The 17,712-nt window shown below is 41.0% G+C and overlaps 1 protein-coding gene across 1 annotated transcript in view; it reads right to left on the bottom strand.

Moving 5' to 3' along the window:
* Positions 1-10,996, bottom strand: part of LOC149289044 (WD repeat and SOCS box-containing protein 2-like) — a 92,605-nt gene extending 81,609 nt beyond the window's left edge. Inside the window, exons 1-2 of the mRNA XM_089490988.1 lie at positions 10,549-10,996; positions 9,264-9,413 (exon numbers count right to left, since the gene is read on the bottom strand). Of these exons, the coding sequence (XP_089347114.1) occupies positions 9,264-9,413; positions 10,549-10,996 (598 nt within the window). The remainder of the gene's footprint in view (positions 1-9,263; positions 9,414-10,548) is intronic.
* Between the last annotated feature and the right edge of the window lie 6,716 nt (positions 10,997-17,712).

Here is a 17,712-nt window from a genome sequence, read left to right as displayed (position 1 = left end):
AATGCCTCGAGGTCGAGGCATTCAGCAACGTTTTTTGGGTGCAGAAAGCGAAAACAGATCGCTTTCTGCACCCGTTTAAAGACGTGCCGGTCCTGGCACGTCAATTGTCGTAAAGCACATGCTTTTCCGTGTCGTGCCAGGACCGGCAATTGTCGTTAAGGGGTTAAAGCAGGCTACTATTGACCAAGGCTGGTCTAATATACCTGCCATCTATCACTTTACCACACCATGTAATATTTACTAATAACTTTGTATTAAAACCTAGTTTGAGAAACACTGTGTTTGGGTTCTTGTAGCTTTTATTATTATGCGAGTAAAATAAGAAGGTGAATAGAGAGAGAGGCCATTACAATAAAGAGATGAAAGTGTAAATTGTACGTTTTTTATTACATTATTTTAAATTAAAAAAAATTGCATTTTGTTATCCGATTAATCGAAAAAATAATCGGCCAACTAATCGATGATTAAAATAATCGTTAGTTGCAGCCCTAGTGCACAGTGCCAGGGAGCGGCACAGGAGAGATCTGAAGCAACAAACACAGACCTCACGCGCCCATGACAAGGAATGAGCAGTAGCAAGGAAGAGGGAAAAGGTAAGAGATGGTGGGGAAAGGGGCAGGGGATAGTGAGGAAAGGGGTATGTGATGGGGAGCAAGGAGGTAGATGATGTAAGCTACCAGCCAGTATATGTATGTGTGTATATGGGGAGACCTGTATTGGGCAGTGTACATGTGTGTAAGTGCAGTGTATATGTATGTGTGTGTATATGGGCATTTTATATATGTGTATGGGCAGGTATGTGTATAAATGGGCAGATGTTTGTAAGGATAGTGTCTATATGTATATGTGTATATGGGCATTCCTGTGTAAGAGAAGTGTAAATAAAATAGCCTTTGTAAAAATATAGTGGGGGGGGCAACATTTTCCATTCTTGCCTTGGATGCAGAGAGAGATAGCTATGGCTCTGCCTAGTTCTACTCACTCCACAAACTAATCAAGATAGCCTTAATCTTAGATAAAGCAGAGAAAGAGGGCAATCGTGTTGATTGTTTACCCAGAGCTTCCTTAATAGCATTAGTAAAACTACTATTTTATTAGGGCAGACCTTTTATTTGGTCTCTACCATGAGAAGGTTCAAGCTATTAAAATCAATGGGTCTCGCTGATATAGCCCCTAAAGATATAGAGTCTCCAAACCTCTCCTCATCCCATCTCTTTTACCCTGATCTTACGGCAGATGTTAAGGCTTTCTACAAGGCTAGAAGATCCCTTCCTTAGTGTAAACCTCCAGCTAAGCTCAGAGCAAAGAAGCACTTTTGGACTAAGGATGACACCCAGGTCCTACGCATCCTCTTGTTCAACCCAAGCTTTCACTTCAGTGGAAAAATCAGGAAATGTCCTTTCAGTAAATTTGCCTTTGTGTCCTCACTTCCATACTGGGCAGAGTGGCTAAATGGAAATGATCACCTCAGACATGTGGGTACGGTAAACAAAGGCCTCTCCCTCTTCTCAATTTTCCTTCCTTTAAAGACGGCAGCTCCAAGCTGGATGCAGTTCGGTATGAGGCTCATACTGCCCGCAGAATAAAGAAGGCAAACCTTTCAAAAAGGGTTAGCTGACCACATGTTCCCTGTCACCGAATCAGTTCATCCTGTCCTAAGCTTAAAGAGGCTCAACTCATTACTTAACTTGAAACCTTTTCGGACGGAAGGTCTTAAAGATTCCCCAAATATTTTATCCCAGTGGTCTTGGATGGTCAAGATCGAACTACAGGATGCTTTATAGTCAATTTTAATTTATCCTCCCCAGCTTACTAAGGCTACACTGGAAAGGCTGCATCTTCCAGTGAAAGGTTATGGTATTTGCCCTTTCCTTTCTGTGGTTGCTCAGTGCTTCTTGCATCATTTACTTAAAAGATCTCGTCAACCTGTCCAGGAATACTCTCCTAACGGATATGCATTTTGTTCTGTCCCTGTTCCTTATTCTTGATTTTGTCAGAAAAATCTATCCTTACACCTTCTTAGTCGATCCCTTTCTTGGGGTTCATGGTGGATTCCCTGGCACATTAGGGATTCCTGCAGAAAAACGGTCCTTGATCTAGTTGGAGAACTTGAGGATGCTCGCAGCGTCCTCTTCGGAAGCTGGTAAGACATTCAGTGACACCCGAAAACCCATCCCTGGATGCACTGTGAGCGTTCCAGAGAGCGGCCAAGATGAAAAACTGAATTGCCCATGTCCCAAATGTGACATATTACGCCCATATAATCCAATAAACCCATGCATGGGTGATACCAATGTACTCAGGAAATGTTGCTGAACACATATTAGGGTGTTTTACAGTGGCATGTGCTGTAAATTCACACCTGAATTAAAAGGTGTGTGAAAAAAACACGAAAAATTACCATAAAGCTTGACAAAGGCTGGTGGTAGAATTAGTGCATTTGAAATAGTTTTCAACCATATAAGGTTTGATGGAGTAAATTGAGGTGGCCAGCTTCAAAGATGTCCCAAATAGGACATGGGGCTATTTGTCCATATTGGAGAAATAGCAATATGCTACTTGTACTTGCCCTCTTGCCCTATAACATAAAACATAAAAACTTTGGGTATTTCTAAACTCAGGACAAATATTAGAATCTATTTAGCAGTTTTTTTCTATTAGCTTTTGTAGATGAGTAAAATGTTTCAATTTAAACGTCACAAAAAGTCTTTTTTTTCTCAATTTTTCACCATATTTTATACTTAATTTAATAGTAAATTATATGATACAATCAAAATAATGGTTTCTAAAGAATGCACTTCTTATCCTTAAAAAAAATAAACAAAAAAAAACCCAATATGTAACTTGTGTGGGTACAGTATATGAGAGAGAAGAAAATCACAGCTAAACATAAGCACTGCAGAAATGTTAAAACAGCCATTGTCACGAAGGATACAAAATATAAAATCAGTCATGAAGAGGTTATACCATTTAATTAAATAATAATTTTGTTTTTGAACATATTCTTTAAAATCTTCTTTTACAGAAAAATTTACTTTATAAAGCCAATTTTATTAGATACCTAAAGTTGCATTAATTGCATCTTCCACTATGCTAAGCAAATAAATATTAACAGATCTGATTTCTTCTAAAGGTTTAATCACATGAAAGCAACACAAACCTTTTATTAACGTTTAAAACCACATGACAATTAATTGTCACTGGCAAAAACTAAGGCAACATTTTGCATGATTAAATAATTATTTCTAGCAAAGGCATTCAATAGTACCATAAATTATGTTTCTAATGCTGCATTTAGTTACAAAGGTGTTACATTTGGATCAGCACTGTGAAATGAATTACTTGAATATATTTAACATACAGTAATTCAAAAACTATACCATGGATTTATATCACTCCCTACAAAAGTAATTCTGAGTAGCTTCACACACACTTACAAAGCAATGTAAAATGGAGTTTGTTGGCCAATTTGGCTAAGATCCAACCGCAAGGGTGTGTCGGAGTTCATGTGAGGAGAGAGGCACACGTAGAAATGGGGAGGTGAGAGTATGGAAAACATGTGCTCAACAGCGAGAGATTTGTTTAATCCAGAGATCCAGTGAAAAGACTGGATCTGAGGCTTGCAAAATATAATCAATTTGTGACAGTAACAGAAAGTTACACCAGGTCACCAACAGGATGCACGTTCTTCTCCTACGTGCTTCTATATTTATAGTGGTTGAGTATTTTGGATATTAAACTAAGTTCCCATTTAATTAAGCAAGTAGGAATTCATGGTAACACAATCTATTACAGTTGAATTGCCTGTTTTTCTTCACTTCAAACCTGTCTGAGGCTACATAAAGACTGTATAGGTAAATTAATTAGGTAATTTTTACATGGTGATAGCAGCCTCCCTGTGCTACCTCTGCCCCTGAGACAACCTCCCTGTGCTACCTCTACCCCCTGAACAGTCTGCCTGTGCCAATCCTGCCCGTTAACTGCCTGCCTCTGCCCCGCCAAGCAGCCTGCCTCTCCCTCTGGCCCTAAACACTCACTCATTAGCTCTCTTGCAGATTTCACTTGTCCGGGAGCTGACTGAGCATCACTAACTGTCTATGCGGCCCGAAGGCTGCCTAGTGTGGGCCTGCAGCTTACAGCTGTGCCACCCAGCAGGAACCTGGGCAGGAAAAGAGAGTTTCCTGGTGTAGTGTGCGAGCTCCACAGCGCGAAGCTGCGGGCCTGCATTCTTTACCTTTTCTGTTAACTTTGTCATGTTACACTGGTGATAGCATGTTGGGAAATGCTACTCCGTGCACATCCCATTTATGCATTCTTGGAGCAAGTTATCCAGGTGCTGTATTGTTGTGAGACGTGTGAGCAAGTAGCCCACTTAGAATGCAAAATATTGGCTGTAAGAGAGCAAGTGGCAACAGTAAGGGACATTGATAATATGGAGAGAAGCCTACTTGTTACTGAGCAAGCACTGACTGGTGTCAGTGCGGACGAGGGTAGAGATGGGGTACAGGAGGTGTCTAGAACACAGAGTTGGGAAATTTGGACTACTTTTTTAGGAAAGTAGATACCACAATCTACTGCCAGGACCATGAATGCCGAACCGTTTTCTGTCTCCCAGGTGCTCAGGTATGGCATGTTGTGGACAGATTGTTGGGAGGGGCTGTGATGAACCAGCACTCAATTTTTTTACTAATGACAAAGTTGATGATAGGCAGGGGTTCTTAAAGATTTTATGGCACGAGGTGACAAACATGAAGGCAAAGGACCTTCAAGGTAATATTTTTAGGAATGAAGGTAGGAGGGACTTGGGTTTTAGACAGTGGCGACTCTAGAAACAATATATAGGGGGGGGCACACAAGATACCACAGTCAAACTGGGAGGGCATTCATAATTTCCACCATTAAATCATACCACTGAGAATATATATATATATATATATATATATATATATATATATATATATATATATATATATATATATATCCAAAAGTAATGTGCTATGGAATGATACTTTTGTTATTGGACTAACATAATACTTGATCATTCAACATGGGAAGCCTGAAGCCACAATTTAGTACGACTAATCCTTGAAATAAATATAGCATAAATAACACAATACCTTAACTTTTCCACTAAATGATTTCAGGGCCTTGAATGTTTTGTCCCCTGAAGTCACTACAACTTCAGGAGGGCATTTTATCTCTGGATAAGTATAAATTAAATAATTCCAACTGTTAGTTAAGTGCCAGGAAACAGATAACCAAACACACACACTAACACGGGCTCTGTCACACCGACACCCAGACACACACACCAACACTGGCTCTGTCACACCGACACCCAGACACACACACCAGGACAGGCTCTGTCACACCGACACCCAGACATACACACACCAGGACAGGCTCTGCCACACTGACACACAAAAAAAACCAGGACAGGCTCACACCAGGACAGGCTCTGCCACACCAATACCCAAACACACACCAGGACAGGCTCTGACACCCAAACACACACACAGGACAGGCTCTGCCACACCGACACCCAAACACACACACAGGACAGGCTCTGCCATACGGACACCCAAACACACACACCAGGACAGGCTCTGCCACACCAACACCTATACACACACACACACACACACACACACACACCCCAGGACAGGCTCTAGTACACTGATAACCAAAAACACACAAACAGCAGGACACAATCTACATCACTGACATCTACATCAGGATGGATTTTTCACACTGCATTGTTGTTTATACCCCCTTAGTGTTTTTGACCCTTGTGTATTGATGCCCCAGCCAGCACCCTTTTAGTATAGATTAATGTGGTACCCCCACACCCTTGTATAATCGCCTCCAGCCACCACTATTTGTATTAATGCCCCCAGCAAGCCCCTCCCTTTATTATTGATTTATGCGATGGCCCCATCACATATACGCATTAGACATGCATTTTTATCTGCAAAATGAGTACTTATCTCTTTGAAGTAAAGACTATGATTGAAACATGATTTCAAAATTACAGCTGAACTGGCAGTTTATATATATAAATATTAGCCCCAGTTGCCGATATACATTAATATTAGTCCCTGCTGCATATATATATATATATATACATATATTGTGAGCTGGGATCAGGTAACCACACAGTCTTAAGGTTTGAAATACCACATAAGGCTAAATTATTTTTAGAATTGCAGTCCTTTTTATTAAAAGATCTGTAAACAAACATAAATAAAAACAAAAAGAAAAGCCTTGCTCTCTGAGCACTTACTGACAAACAGCAACTAACTATCGTTGGACGGCTTACCCGCTACCAACAAAAAAACATTTAGCACAGACCTTTTCGTTTAGGAACCGTTCAGCAGATTTGTTAGGAGAAAATGCAGTCTCACTCACTGCTTGTATGTTTCTCACCTGAATAACTCACAGGGCTCCTTTTTGTAGCAGCCCCCTGCTGCTCATTGGTAACAGGTGAGTAACAATCTGAGAGAACCAGAACTCCTGGACTGGCTTCATCACCTGCTGCAAGTAAACTGTGGAGTGGAGCACTGGCCCTCCCTTCTCTCCAAATGCTCCACCCCAGGGACCCAAACATAACTACAACATTACCATTATTTTGTTGGTAATAAACCATTCTCCCTGGGGTTATCAAAAACACTGTATTGCAGTATTTTCTGAGAAATATATATGTTATCCACCACCATGCCTGGTTCACTGTCACACATCCTCCCCCCCAGCTCAAAGTGATCAGTCACTAGCTTAAACCTTCTGCCCAACAAATAGTATTTCAGAATTTTGACAGCCCATTTAATAGCTAAACATTCCTTCTCCACTATTGAATAATTATTTTCTCTAGGTTGAAGTTTCCTACTTAGGTACAAGATTGGGTGCTCTTCATCTTGAGTTACCTGGGAAAGCACTGCTCCCAATCCTACATCAGATGCATCGGTTTGTAGGATGAATTCCTTTGAGAAATTTGGTGCGACCAGTACAGGTTGAATGCAAATAGCTTCCTTGAGTCTTTGAAATGCTTGTTCAGCTTCAGGGGACCACTTCACCATGACAGAGGCTTTTGCTTTTGTGAGATCAGTTAAGGGACCAGCTATAGTTGCAAAGTTGGAAATAAATCTCCTGTAATAGCCAATAAGACCAAGGAATGTTCTGACCTGTTTCTTAGTCAATGGCCGTGGCCAATTCCGTATGGCTTCAATTTTAGCATGTTGTGGCTTGACTAACCCTCTCCCAATGGAATACCCTAGATACTTAGCCTCCTCTAGACCAATAGTACACTTACTAGGGTTTGCTGTCGTATGGAATTAAGGGCGGCCTGCACTTTTGTTAAGTGAGACTCCCAATCTTCACTGTGTATAACCACATCATCCAAGTAAGCCGCTGCGTAAAGGGTATGTGGTTTTAGGATTCGGTCCATCATTCTTTGAAATGTTGCTGGAGCCTCATGTAAACCAAAAGGTAATACTTTATATTGAAAAAGTCCATCTGGAGTAGAAAAAGCAGTTATTTCCTTTGCCCGGTCTGTGAGGGGCACTTGCCAATAGCCTTTGGTTAGATCCAGTATGGTGAGATACCGGGCTTTCCCAAGTCTTTCCACAAGTTCGTCAACCCTCGGCATGGGATATGCATCAAACTTGGATATTGTGTTAAGTTTCCGGTAATCATTGCAAAATCTGATTGTACCATCAGGCTTTGGTACAAGCACAATTGGGCTACACCAGTCACTTTGGGATTCTTCGATTACCCAAGGTCCAACATTTTCTTCACCTCTGCTTTGATTGCTTCTCTACGAGCTTCTGGTATTCTATACGGCTTAAGATGGATCCTTTTTCCCGGTTCAGTGACAATATCATGCTTTATTACAGCAGTTCTTCCTGGAACTGTGGAGAAAACATCTTTATTTAATCTAATAAAGTCTTTTACCTCCCTCTTCTGATGTATAGTCAGGGTTTCGGATATAATGACAGCAGGGTCATTATCCTTTGGAGGGAGGTTTGATGCTTCTATGGTCACAAGCACTTCTTTCTTTCCGTGGCTTAAGTAGATTCACGTGGTAAATTTGTACCCCCTTTCGTCTTCCAGGCTGTCTTACTTTATAATTCACTACTCCCACTTTCTCAATGACTTCATAAGGTCCATGCCACGTTGTTAGGAATTTGTTCTCTACAGTAGGAACCAAAACTAGCACTCTATCTCCTGGTTTAAACATGCGGACTCTGGCATTTTTATTGTAGCTAGTCTGCTGACGTTGTTGAGCATTCTTCATGTGTTCTCTAACAATGGGCTTATGTCATCCGTTCCTGCATCTGATTCACATGCTCTGATGCTCTTGTGTGGTGTAGACTCATGTTCCCAAGTCTCTTTGGCTATATCTAGCAATCCTCTAGGGTGTCTACCATACAAGAGTTCAAAAGGAGAAAACCCAGTAGAGGCTTGAGGGACTTCTCTAATAGCAAACATTAAATAAGGCAAAAGGCAGTCCCAGTTTTTCCCATCTTTATCAATGGCCTTTCTAAGCATAGACTTTAGGGTTTTATTGAATCTTTCCATCAAACCATCCATTTGTGGGTGATATACTGAGGTTTTCAATTGCTTTATACGAAGGAGATTACATAATTCTTTTGTAACTCGGGACATGAATGGAGTTCCCTGGTCTGTCAGTATTTCCTTGGGAATCCCAACCCGGCTGAACATGGACATTAGTTCCTTAGCAATAGCTTTTGCTGAAGTTGTACGCATAGGTACTGCTTCAGGATAACGCGTAGCATAGTCTACTATTACCAATATGTACTGGTGGCAGATTTTACAAGAGGGCCCACAAAGTCCATACCAATGCGTTCAAATGGAACCTCTATAATAGGTAAGGGCACTAATGGACTATGGCACGCTGTAAAAGGGGCAGTTAAGGAGGAACAATAATTTGTAATTGACGCCATTACACCTGGCCAATAAAATCTCCTGAGGATTCTCTCTTTTGTTTTTTCAACCCCTAGGTGCCCTCCCAGAATATGGCTGTGTGCAAGATTTAATACTGTGTGTCGGTATGCCTGGGGTACCAATAGTTGTTTAACCGCCTCTAATTTCTCAACTCGATACAGTAAATCATTTTCTACCTCAAAATATGGATGTCAGGGTTTTTCCAGGATTAACAGGGGTCCCATTCCTCATAGTGATCTGGTTTCTTGCCCCAGTTAAAGTGGGGTCCTCCCACTGTGCAGCTCTGAAATTACCCAGGTTACCTTCTAGGTCAGTCAATTCTACATCAGGCTCCGTGATATTAGAAGGACCTGCCTCACTCTGCTCAGTGTTACTCCCCACTACGGTTTCAATAAGGGTTGAAGGCTTGTTCCTAGCAGCAGCTTCTCTGTCCAAGTCATCCCCCAATAAATCTGAAAAGGGAAAGTCACTAACAGCGCCCTGCAGTTGTCCATAAAGTCAAAAAAATAAGGAAAATCCCTGCCAGCTATCATTTCATGGACTAATCCGTTGACTAGACCAACTCTATGATTTACAGTACCACTTTGCATTTCAATAATCACCTCAACAGTGGGGTACTGGTGTATGTCCCCATGTATACAGGCAACCTCTAGATTCCAGGAGTCATCTATTGGAGTGTTTTTTAACAGACTCTGGTCTAGAAGTGTAACCATACTCCCCGAATCTAGTAAAGCATTTACTTCTTTTCCCTCTACCTTTAAAGTACACCAGGGATGGCCCTTCAGACACTCATTTTGTGTGACAGTATATACGGAGCGAGAGAAAAGTGAATAAGCACCCCACTGATCACCAACATTCCATTCCATTGCAACAACATTCTCAGGACAGTCTTTTGCAATATGTCCATATTCTTTGCACTGAAAACACTTAATTGTATAATTAGGCATTATTCTTGAGGATGGTGTGTTCTCTTCCAGCCTCACAAAATTCCTGCCTTTTGCTGTAGTGTCCCTTGGGTTGTAAAACCCCATCTGCTCCTCCCGAGACCCCCTTTTCCCTGGATCAGTCTTACCCAATTTACTGGGACTCTGGATCTTCGGGGTCCTAAGTCTCTCCTGGTTAGGGAGTTGCAAAAATTCTCCAGCTGTCACATACCGTTCCACCAAGGCAACTAGTTCATCAGCAGTTTTAGGATCACTCTGGCTGACCCACCGCCTTAGGGAAACAGGCAATCCTCTCAGGAACCGGTCCATCACAAGCTGTTCCACGATGTGGCTAGATGAGTTAACCTCTGGCTGTAACCATTTCCTGGCCAGATGTATTAAATCAAACATTTGTGACCGTACCGCTTTGTCTTGATTATAAGTCCAGGAGTGAAATCTCTGGGCCCGAACCGCTATCGCAGGGGTTCTCAAACTGCGGCCCTCCAGCTGCTGCAGGACTACATCTCCCATACTCCTCAGCCAGCCCCTTAGCTGAAGGAGCATTATGGGAGATGTAGTCCTGCAGCAGCTGGAGGGCCGCAGTTTGAGAACCCCTGCGCTATCGTGACTCCCAGGCGGGCCAAAATTTCTGCTTTCAGTTTACCGTAGTCACAGGCTTCTGCAGGCTCCAAATCATAATATACCTTTTGAGGCTCTCCACGCAGGAACGGTGCTAAAAGGCTTGCCCATTCAGATTCAGGCCAACGTTCTCTTTCAGCTGTCCTTTCAAAAGCCATCAGGTAAGCCTCTACATCATCTGTAGCCACCATCTTTTGCAAATAATTACTCACTCCCAGAGTCTTAGAACTATGTGGCACTTCTGCAGTATACCTGGCCAGACCCTCAGATAGGCCCTGGATCTCCTGCTGCATTGCACGAGTAACATTTTGTTGCTCCTCTTTCTGTGCAAGCACCAGTTGCTGCAAGACTGTAATATTTTCTTGCTGGACAGCTGTAGCTTGTTGCTGGGCAGTTGTAGCTTGTTGCTGGGCAGTTGTAGCTTGTTGCTGTGTGGCTGCTGCCTGTAGTAAAGCCTTAATAACATCCTCCATGTTTATGTTTTGTGGTATTGTTTCCTTTTCCAGACTATCAATGTGGTACCGGCATTCTCCACCATATGTGAGCTGGGATCAGGTAACCACACAGTCTTAAGGTTTGAAATACCACATAAGGCTAAATTATTTTTAGAATTGTAGTCCTTTTTATTAACCCCTTCAATCCCCTATAGACGTACCGGGACGTCCAAAAAACGCCCACAAAGAAACCCCTATGGACGTCCCGGTACGTCCAGCCCTTCATCCCTGCCGCTGCACAGGAGACCAGGCTGTCGTTTGACAGCCTGGACTCCCCCCTGGCAGAAGAAGCCGGCACCGCCGGCTTTCTGCTGCCCGATCTCCCGTAACAGCTTCCGGCATGAAAGCCGGTAAGCTGTTACGGTTGAAAGTGCCCGATCGCGCAGTTGCAAACGCGCGATCGCGCATTCCCTAAATTTTTCAAAAAATCTATATAAATTAGGTATTTCTGAAATCAGGACACCTGAATTAATAAACTTGGAGGGGATTTTCCATCACTTTACCTAATTTTGTGAGGATTCAGAGGGAAAATGTAAAAAAAAATAGTTTAATTTTCTAATCTTCGCTAGTTTTTACTAAATTTCTCATTCTAAATTTTCAGCTAATCATCCAACTATGGTATCAAACGAAAGCTCTATCTCTCCTTGAAAAAACAATATATAGTTTATATGGGTACACTAATCACAGGAAAAGAGAATCATCGCTAAACCGACACACCCCAAAAATGCCAAAATTTCTCTGGGCTTTGAGGTACCAAAAACCCCTGGGATTTAAGGGGTTAAAAGGTCTGTAAACAAACATAAATAAAACAAAAAAAAGAAAAGCCTTTCTCTCTGAGCACTTACTGACAAACAGCAACTAACTATCGTTGGACGGCTTACCCGCTACCAACAAAAAAACATTTAGCACAGACCTTTTTGTTTAGGAACCGTTCAGCAGATTTGTTAGGCGAAAATGCAGTCTCACTCACTGCTTGTATGTTTCTCACCTGAATAACTCACAGGGCTCCTTTTTGTAGCAGCCCCCTGCTGCTCATTGGTAACAGGTGAGTAACAATCTGAGAGAACCAGAACGCCGATAGCAGGTATAGATCAACACATTAACACACAAACCCAGCTTTGCATGCATAGATCAATTGAAATTCACTTGTGATCTCAGCACTGAAGGTATATATCAAATCAACAGAATCAGACATACAAATCCTGTATTTGCAGGTATACAATGACAATATATAAAACGTAACATTGCAGGTATAGATCAAATAAATACATGGAAACAGCATTGCAGGTATTACCGTATTTGCTCGATTATAAGATGACCCTGATTATAAGACGACCCCCCAAAATCTGAATATTAATTTAGGAAAAAAGAAAAAGCCTGAATATAAGACGACCCTATAGGAAAAAAGTTTTACCAGTAAATGTTAATTCATGTAAACTATTTTTTTAAATAAAAGCTATGATTGAGAAAAATATTTTGTTTTTAATTCCTTTTATTTTCCAACCTGCCCCCAGTTATGCACATCTGCCCCCAGGCTTGTCACTCTGCCCCATGATATGCCTTTTAACCTTCTAAATGCCACTGGGCCCCATGATATGCCTTTTAACCTTCTAAATGCCACTGGGCCCCATGATATGCCTTTTAACTCTCTATATGCCACTGTGCCCCATTATATGCCTTTTGACCCCCTATGTGCCACTCTGCCTCCAGACATGCCTTATACCCCTATATGCCACTCTGGCATTTAGGGGGTTAAAAGGCATATTATGGGGCAGAGTGGCATATAGGGAGGTATTAGGCATTTCAGGAGGCAGAGTGGCATTAAGGGGGTTAAAAGACATTTCATAGAGCACTCTGCCTACAGAAATGCCTTATGCCCCCCCATTTAACACCCCCCCCCCCCAAAAAACCAAAAAAACTTACCGGTGCTTCTGACTCCCGGTGTGTTGTCTGGGCAGACCTTCCCCGGCTGTCAGAGAGAATTCCCTGGTGAGTGCCATCTTTGCCCTTCCACAATTATACATCCATGATACACACATACTCATTTACTCATGCTCTCCCTCATTCAGACAATTCATCCACACATTAACTCATGCTCTCCCTCATTCAGACTATTCATCCACATATTAACTCATGCTCTCCCTCATTCAGACAATTCATCCACATATTAACTCATGCTCTCCCTCATTCAGACAATTCATCCACATATTAACTCATGCTCTCCTTCATTCAGACAATTAATTTACACATTAATGCATACTCTCACTCATTCACACAATGCATCCACACATTAATTCATACTCACTCATTAACATGTACCCCCTCTCCCTCCCTTATCACTTTCTACCCCTTCTCCCTCCCTTATCTCTTTCTACCCCTTCTCCCTCCCTTATCACTTTCTACCCCTTCTCCCTCCCTTATCACATTCTACCCCTTCTGCCTCCCTTATCTCTTTCTACCCCTTCTCCCTCCCTTATCACTTTCTACCCCTTCTCGCTCCCTTATCACATTCTACCCCTTCTCCCTCCCTTATCACTTTCTAACCCCTCTCCTTCCTCTTTACCTACTCACCCCCTTTGTATTTCACTCACCTTTAAAGTCCTGTGGCGGAAGAACGAGGCTTCTGTCTTCCTTCTCTGCCGCGGCGCGCGCTGCTTCACTGCTGAGCGCCGGATATGATGTCATATACCGGCGCTCAGTATGAAACGCCGGCACCGTGGCGGAGGTAGAGGCCTCGTGGAGGAGAGTGATGGAGGCCCAGCGGTTGCTAGGCGCCCCTCTCTCTCCTCCGCGTCAAAAAAAAAAAAAGCGTTTCAGGCTGCCCAGGACTTAAAGTCCCATTGCGGGACTGTCCTGGGCAATCCGCTGGGTGGTTCCAAATTCTGCGGGGGGGGCAACAGGGGGGGCAAGGAATAATTTAGGGGGGGAAATTGCCCCCCCTTGCCCCCCTGTAGCGACGCCACTGGTTTTAGAGAACTGAGCAGACTTTGTGGTCCACTACAGACTCTGTAGTAGGGTTGGGCTGTACTTCAATCATGAGGGGGCTGTGTTACTGGGAGAGAACATAAGTGTGTGTGGGGGGGTGAAGATACCATAGCTAGAGTAGGTTCAGGTCAGGATTTAGGAATGTTGAGATCAGCAGAGATACAGAAAACGCTAAACCACAACATGTTATAACACATAGGTACAAACACTTGTAGTTTAGGGAATAAGATCCCTGCACTTACTCTATTGGTAAGAAGTGATAATGCGGATTTAGTGGCAGTTACCACTTTACCAGGATACATGTTATACAGAAAGGATAGAGATGGCAGAAATTAAACTAGCTTTTAGGATCTAAAAACAGACACAAAATGAGAAAGATAGGAGCAACTATAAGATAAAGATAAAGTATATCTGCTTTAGACATCCAATTTTGACTCTATAATATGTACACAAGGACTTACCCCAGCATCTAATTGCACCATAAGATTTGCTCCAGCACCCAGTTTGTAACCACAGGACTTACCCGGCACCCACAGTGGCCTCCTCTCAGAGTTTCAGGTCTTGATCCTCTTGATCCTCCCCTTTCTCATTATCTCTTCCATTCCTCTGTATCTCAGCTCTCCCTTTGCTCTTTAGCTCTCCTCTTCTTTCACCTTTATCTTTCCAATTTTTATCTCACCCATTTCTCTTAATTTCTCCCATTTTTCTTTATCACTCTCCCTTCTCTTTCATTCCCTTCTCGTTATCTATCCTCTTCTTTCTCTTTATATCTCTTACCTTTCTGTTTATATCTTTATCTTAAAATATCTCTTATTTTTCTCTCTTTCTCCCCTTTCTCTTTATCACTCTTCCTATTTCTCATTACCTCACCTTTTGTTTTATCTTTCCACTTTTTGTATATATATATATATATATATATATATATATATATATATATATATATATATATATATATATATATATCCTCTCTTTCTTTCTTTCTTTCTCCTCCTCTTTATGGACTCTCTTCTTTCTCTCTCCTATTTCTTTTTTATCTCCCTCCCTTTCCTTTGATCACTCTCTCATTATATATCTTCTTTTTTTATCTCATATCTCCCATTTCTAATTATCTCTCCTCTGATTTTACTTTATCTCTCTCTCTCTTTTCTCCCTATCTTGCCCACCTACCATTATTTCTCCCCTTTCCATTATCCCTCCTACTTCCTATTATCTTCCTATTTCAATCTCTCTTCTTTTTCTATATTTCTCCTTTTTGTCCCCATACCCCCCCCCTTCATAATTTCTTTTTTTCCCTGTCATTATTATGTCTGGTATCTTTTCCCAAACTTTCCCTTGGCTCTCCCCCAGTAACATGCATATGCAGTGGCACATATGTATAAATATCAGGGCAGAATATAGCATTGGGGACACTGTCTTGTCAGTGACAATAGCAATTATTGCTGATGACTTAAAGGTAAGCAGACAATGCAATAAAGCATTGGAAAAAGCAACCAGGGTGCTGGGTTGTATGGCTAGAGGCATCAGCAGCAGGAAGAGAGAGGTGGGATTTGCCACTTTAGGTGAGGCCTGACCAGAGATCTGTAGAGTATTGTGTGCGGTTCTAGAGACCCCATCTCAAGAAGAATATTGACACATTGTACAGAGTTCTGAGGAGGGCTACAAAAATGGTAAGTCGTTTGCACAATATAAATTATCAGAAAAAACTAAGGACTAGAACAGGATCGTAATATGTATTTGGAGGAAAGAAGAGAGGAGATGAAATAGAAACATTTAAATACATTTAACAAAGTACAAAAGGTAAGCTTATTTGAAAGGAGGAGCAATGTTACCATGAGATGTGTACTTTTTATTTAATTTAATAAATGAAATTAACTCAAATTTACTCAATGAAAAGAAGACTTACATTATTGATGGGTTGGTTGTTATATAGAACAGCCCCTCAGCAGAAAAAGTTTAAGGTCCACAGAACCCCTGAGATTTGTGCTTTTATTTAATGTGGTGGTGGATAATGAGATGGTGGGTATGCTGAACAGCCTTCAACCAGAAGACGATTGAGGTCCACAGGAACTCTGTGGTTTGCACTTTTATTCAATCTAATAAAGTCTTAATTTATGAAAGGGAGATTTACATTACAGAGGGGGTGATGGATATCTGGAGCAGCCTCCAAGCAGGGGAAGTTTGAGGTCCACAGAACCCCTGAGATTTGTACATTTTTAATGTTATAAGGTTTTACATAATGTAAGGAAGATTTACTTTACTGAGGGAGTGGTGGATATGTAAAACAGCCTCACAGCAGAAGTTACTTGAGGTCCACATGACCTTTCCTCACAGAACCTTATCTTTCCTCATCTTTTTTAAGATATTATTATTAATAGGTTTAGTGATTGGTATTTTTTAGTATAGATATATGTGGCTTTTTTAATGGTTAACATAGCCCTTTTTTCTTTTACTGTATGTAACCTTTTGCACCCTGTCCTTGATTGTTTTCTGGGCAGTTTGCATTTTCTAATACTTAATAAGCAGCACTTATTTATTGGACTTTCTGGGAATGCTACCAAAAATGTTAATCACATCCTGTTTAAGCCTGCCTGACCCCAGAAACAAATAACATCTTGTAATTACTGTCAACCTTCCCAGAAAATGTGTGAGAGGGAGAGATGACTTATCTATAGCAGGCACACGAATAAACGAAACCTAACGAATGTAAGCTGTGAGATTTGAAATAGGCAATTTTTTTTGGAAATGAAAAAAATTTGTACGAATCCGAATGCCACAGTGCTAAATCATCTACATTTATAAACAATGTGTCTAAATGTGAGATGATGAATATGTAAACTCTTTGAGATTACTTTTAACCTTTTCCAGCTATATGCAAATCAACAATTCTTGGTTTACTTCAGCAGAATTGATAATTAAAAACTCCAAATGTTTGACTGTTTTTTTGTGTCAAAGTAGTTCTAAAACACACTCCCAATCCCGTTTCATTGATTGGACTCCAGGTTTGCTAACTCGTGACTCCAATCATCTTTTGTTGAAGTGATTAGCTTAGGGGTTCACATACTTTTCCCCAAACCCACACTGTGAATGTTTGAATGGTGTATTTATATGGACAAAAACAATATAATAATTTGCCTATTATTGTTACTTAGATGAAGATCATATCATATTTTAAGACTTTTGTGGCCATTGTATTTTTGCCCTTGTGTATTTTATATCTTCTGTTTTCTTTGCACCTGCTTTATATGCATATGAATGTATGTTTTATTTATTAAATTATAACAAGTGCACTTAGAACTTGACAATATAATAAAAGAGAAAGTACAATAAGTTTTGCCATTTAAGTACAGCAGCAACAAACAATAGGTATAAATACATTAATAACACAGCATACACTGCAAAAGCAGAATTGTATAGTCGTGATCAATGTGAAATTAATTATCTTCATTATGGGCTTTTGTTTAGTTTAGGAAATGTCTTTAATACATCTCACTTTTTTGTTTGTTTCACTTTGTACTAATAACTACCTCAGAGTTTGGCTTGTGATTGGAGTGTCAATGGGCGGTCCCTAAACCCATTGAAAACAATGCATTTTGAGCACGTACATGTACGGGCTTTGTAATTAAGGGGTTAATAAAGAGATTAGTTTCTGAGCATACATTTGATGAAAACATTCTAAGTGTGTTTATCAAGTTCAGTATGGGCGGAAATAT

Source organism: Sceloporus occidentalis, unplaced genomic scaffold (genome assembly GCF_023333645.1).
Source record: "Sceloporus occidentalis isolate IW3139 unplaced genomic scaffold, rSceOcc1.0.p SCAF_48, whole genome shotgun sequence".
Taxonomy (NCBI): domain Eukaryota; kingdom Metazoa; phylum Chordata; class Lepidosauria; order Squamata; family Phrynosomatidae; genus Sceloporus; species Sceloporus occidentalis.
Note: the sequence above shows the minus strand (reverse complement) of the source record. Positions and strands in the feature narration are given on the sequence as shown.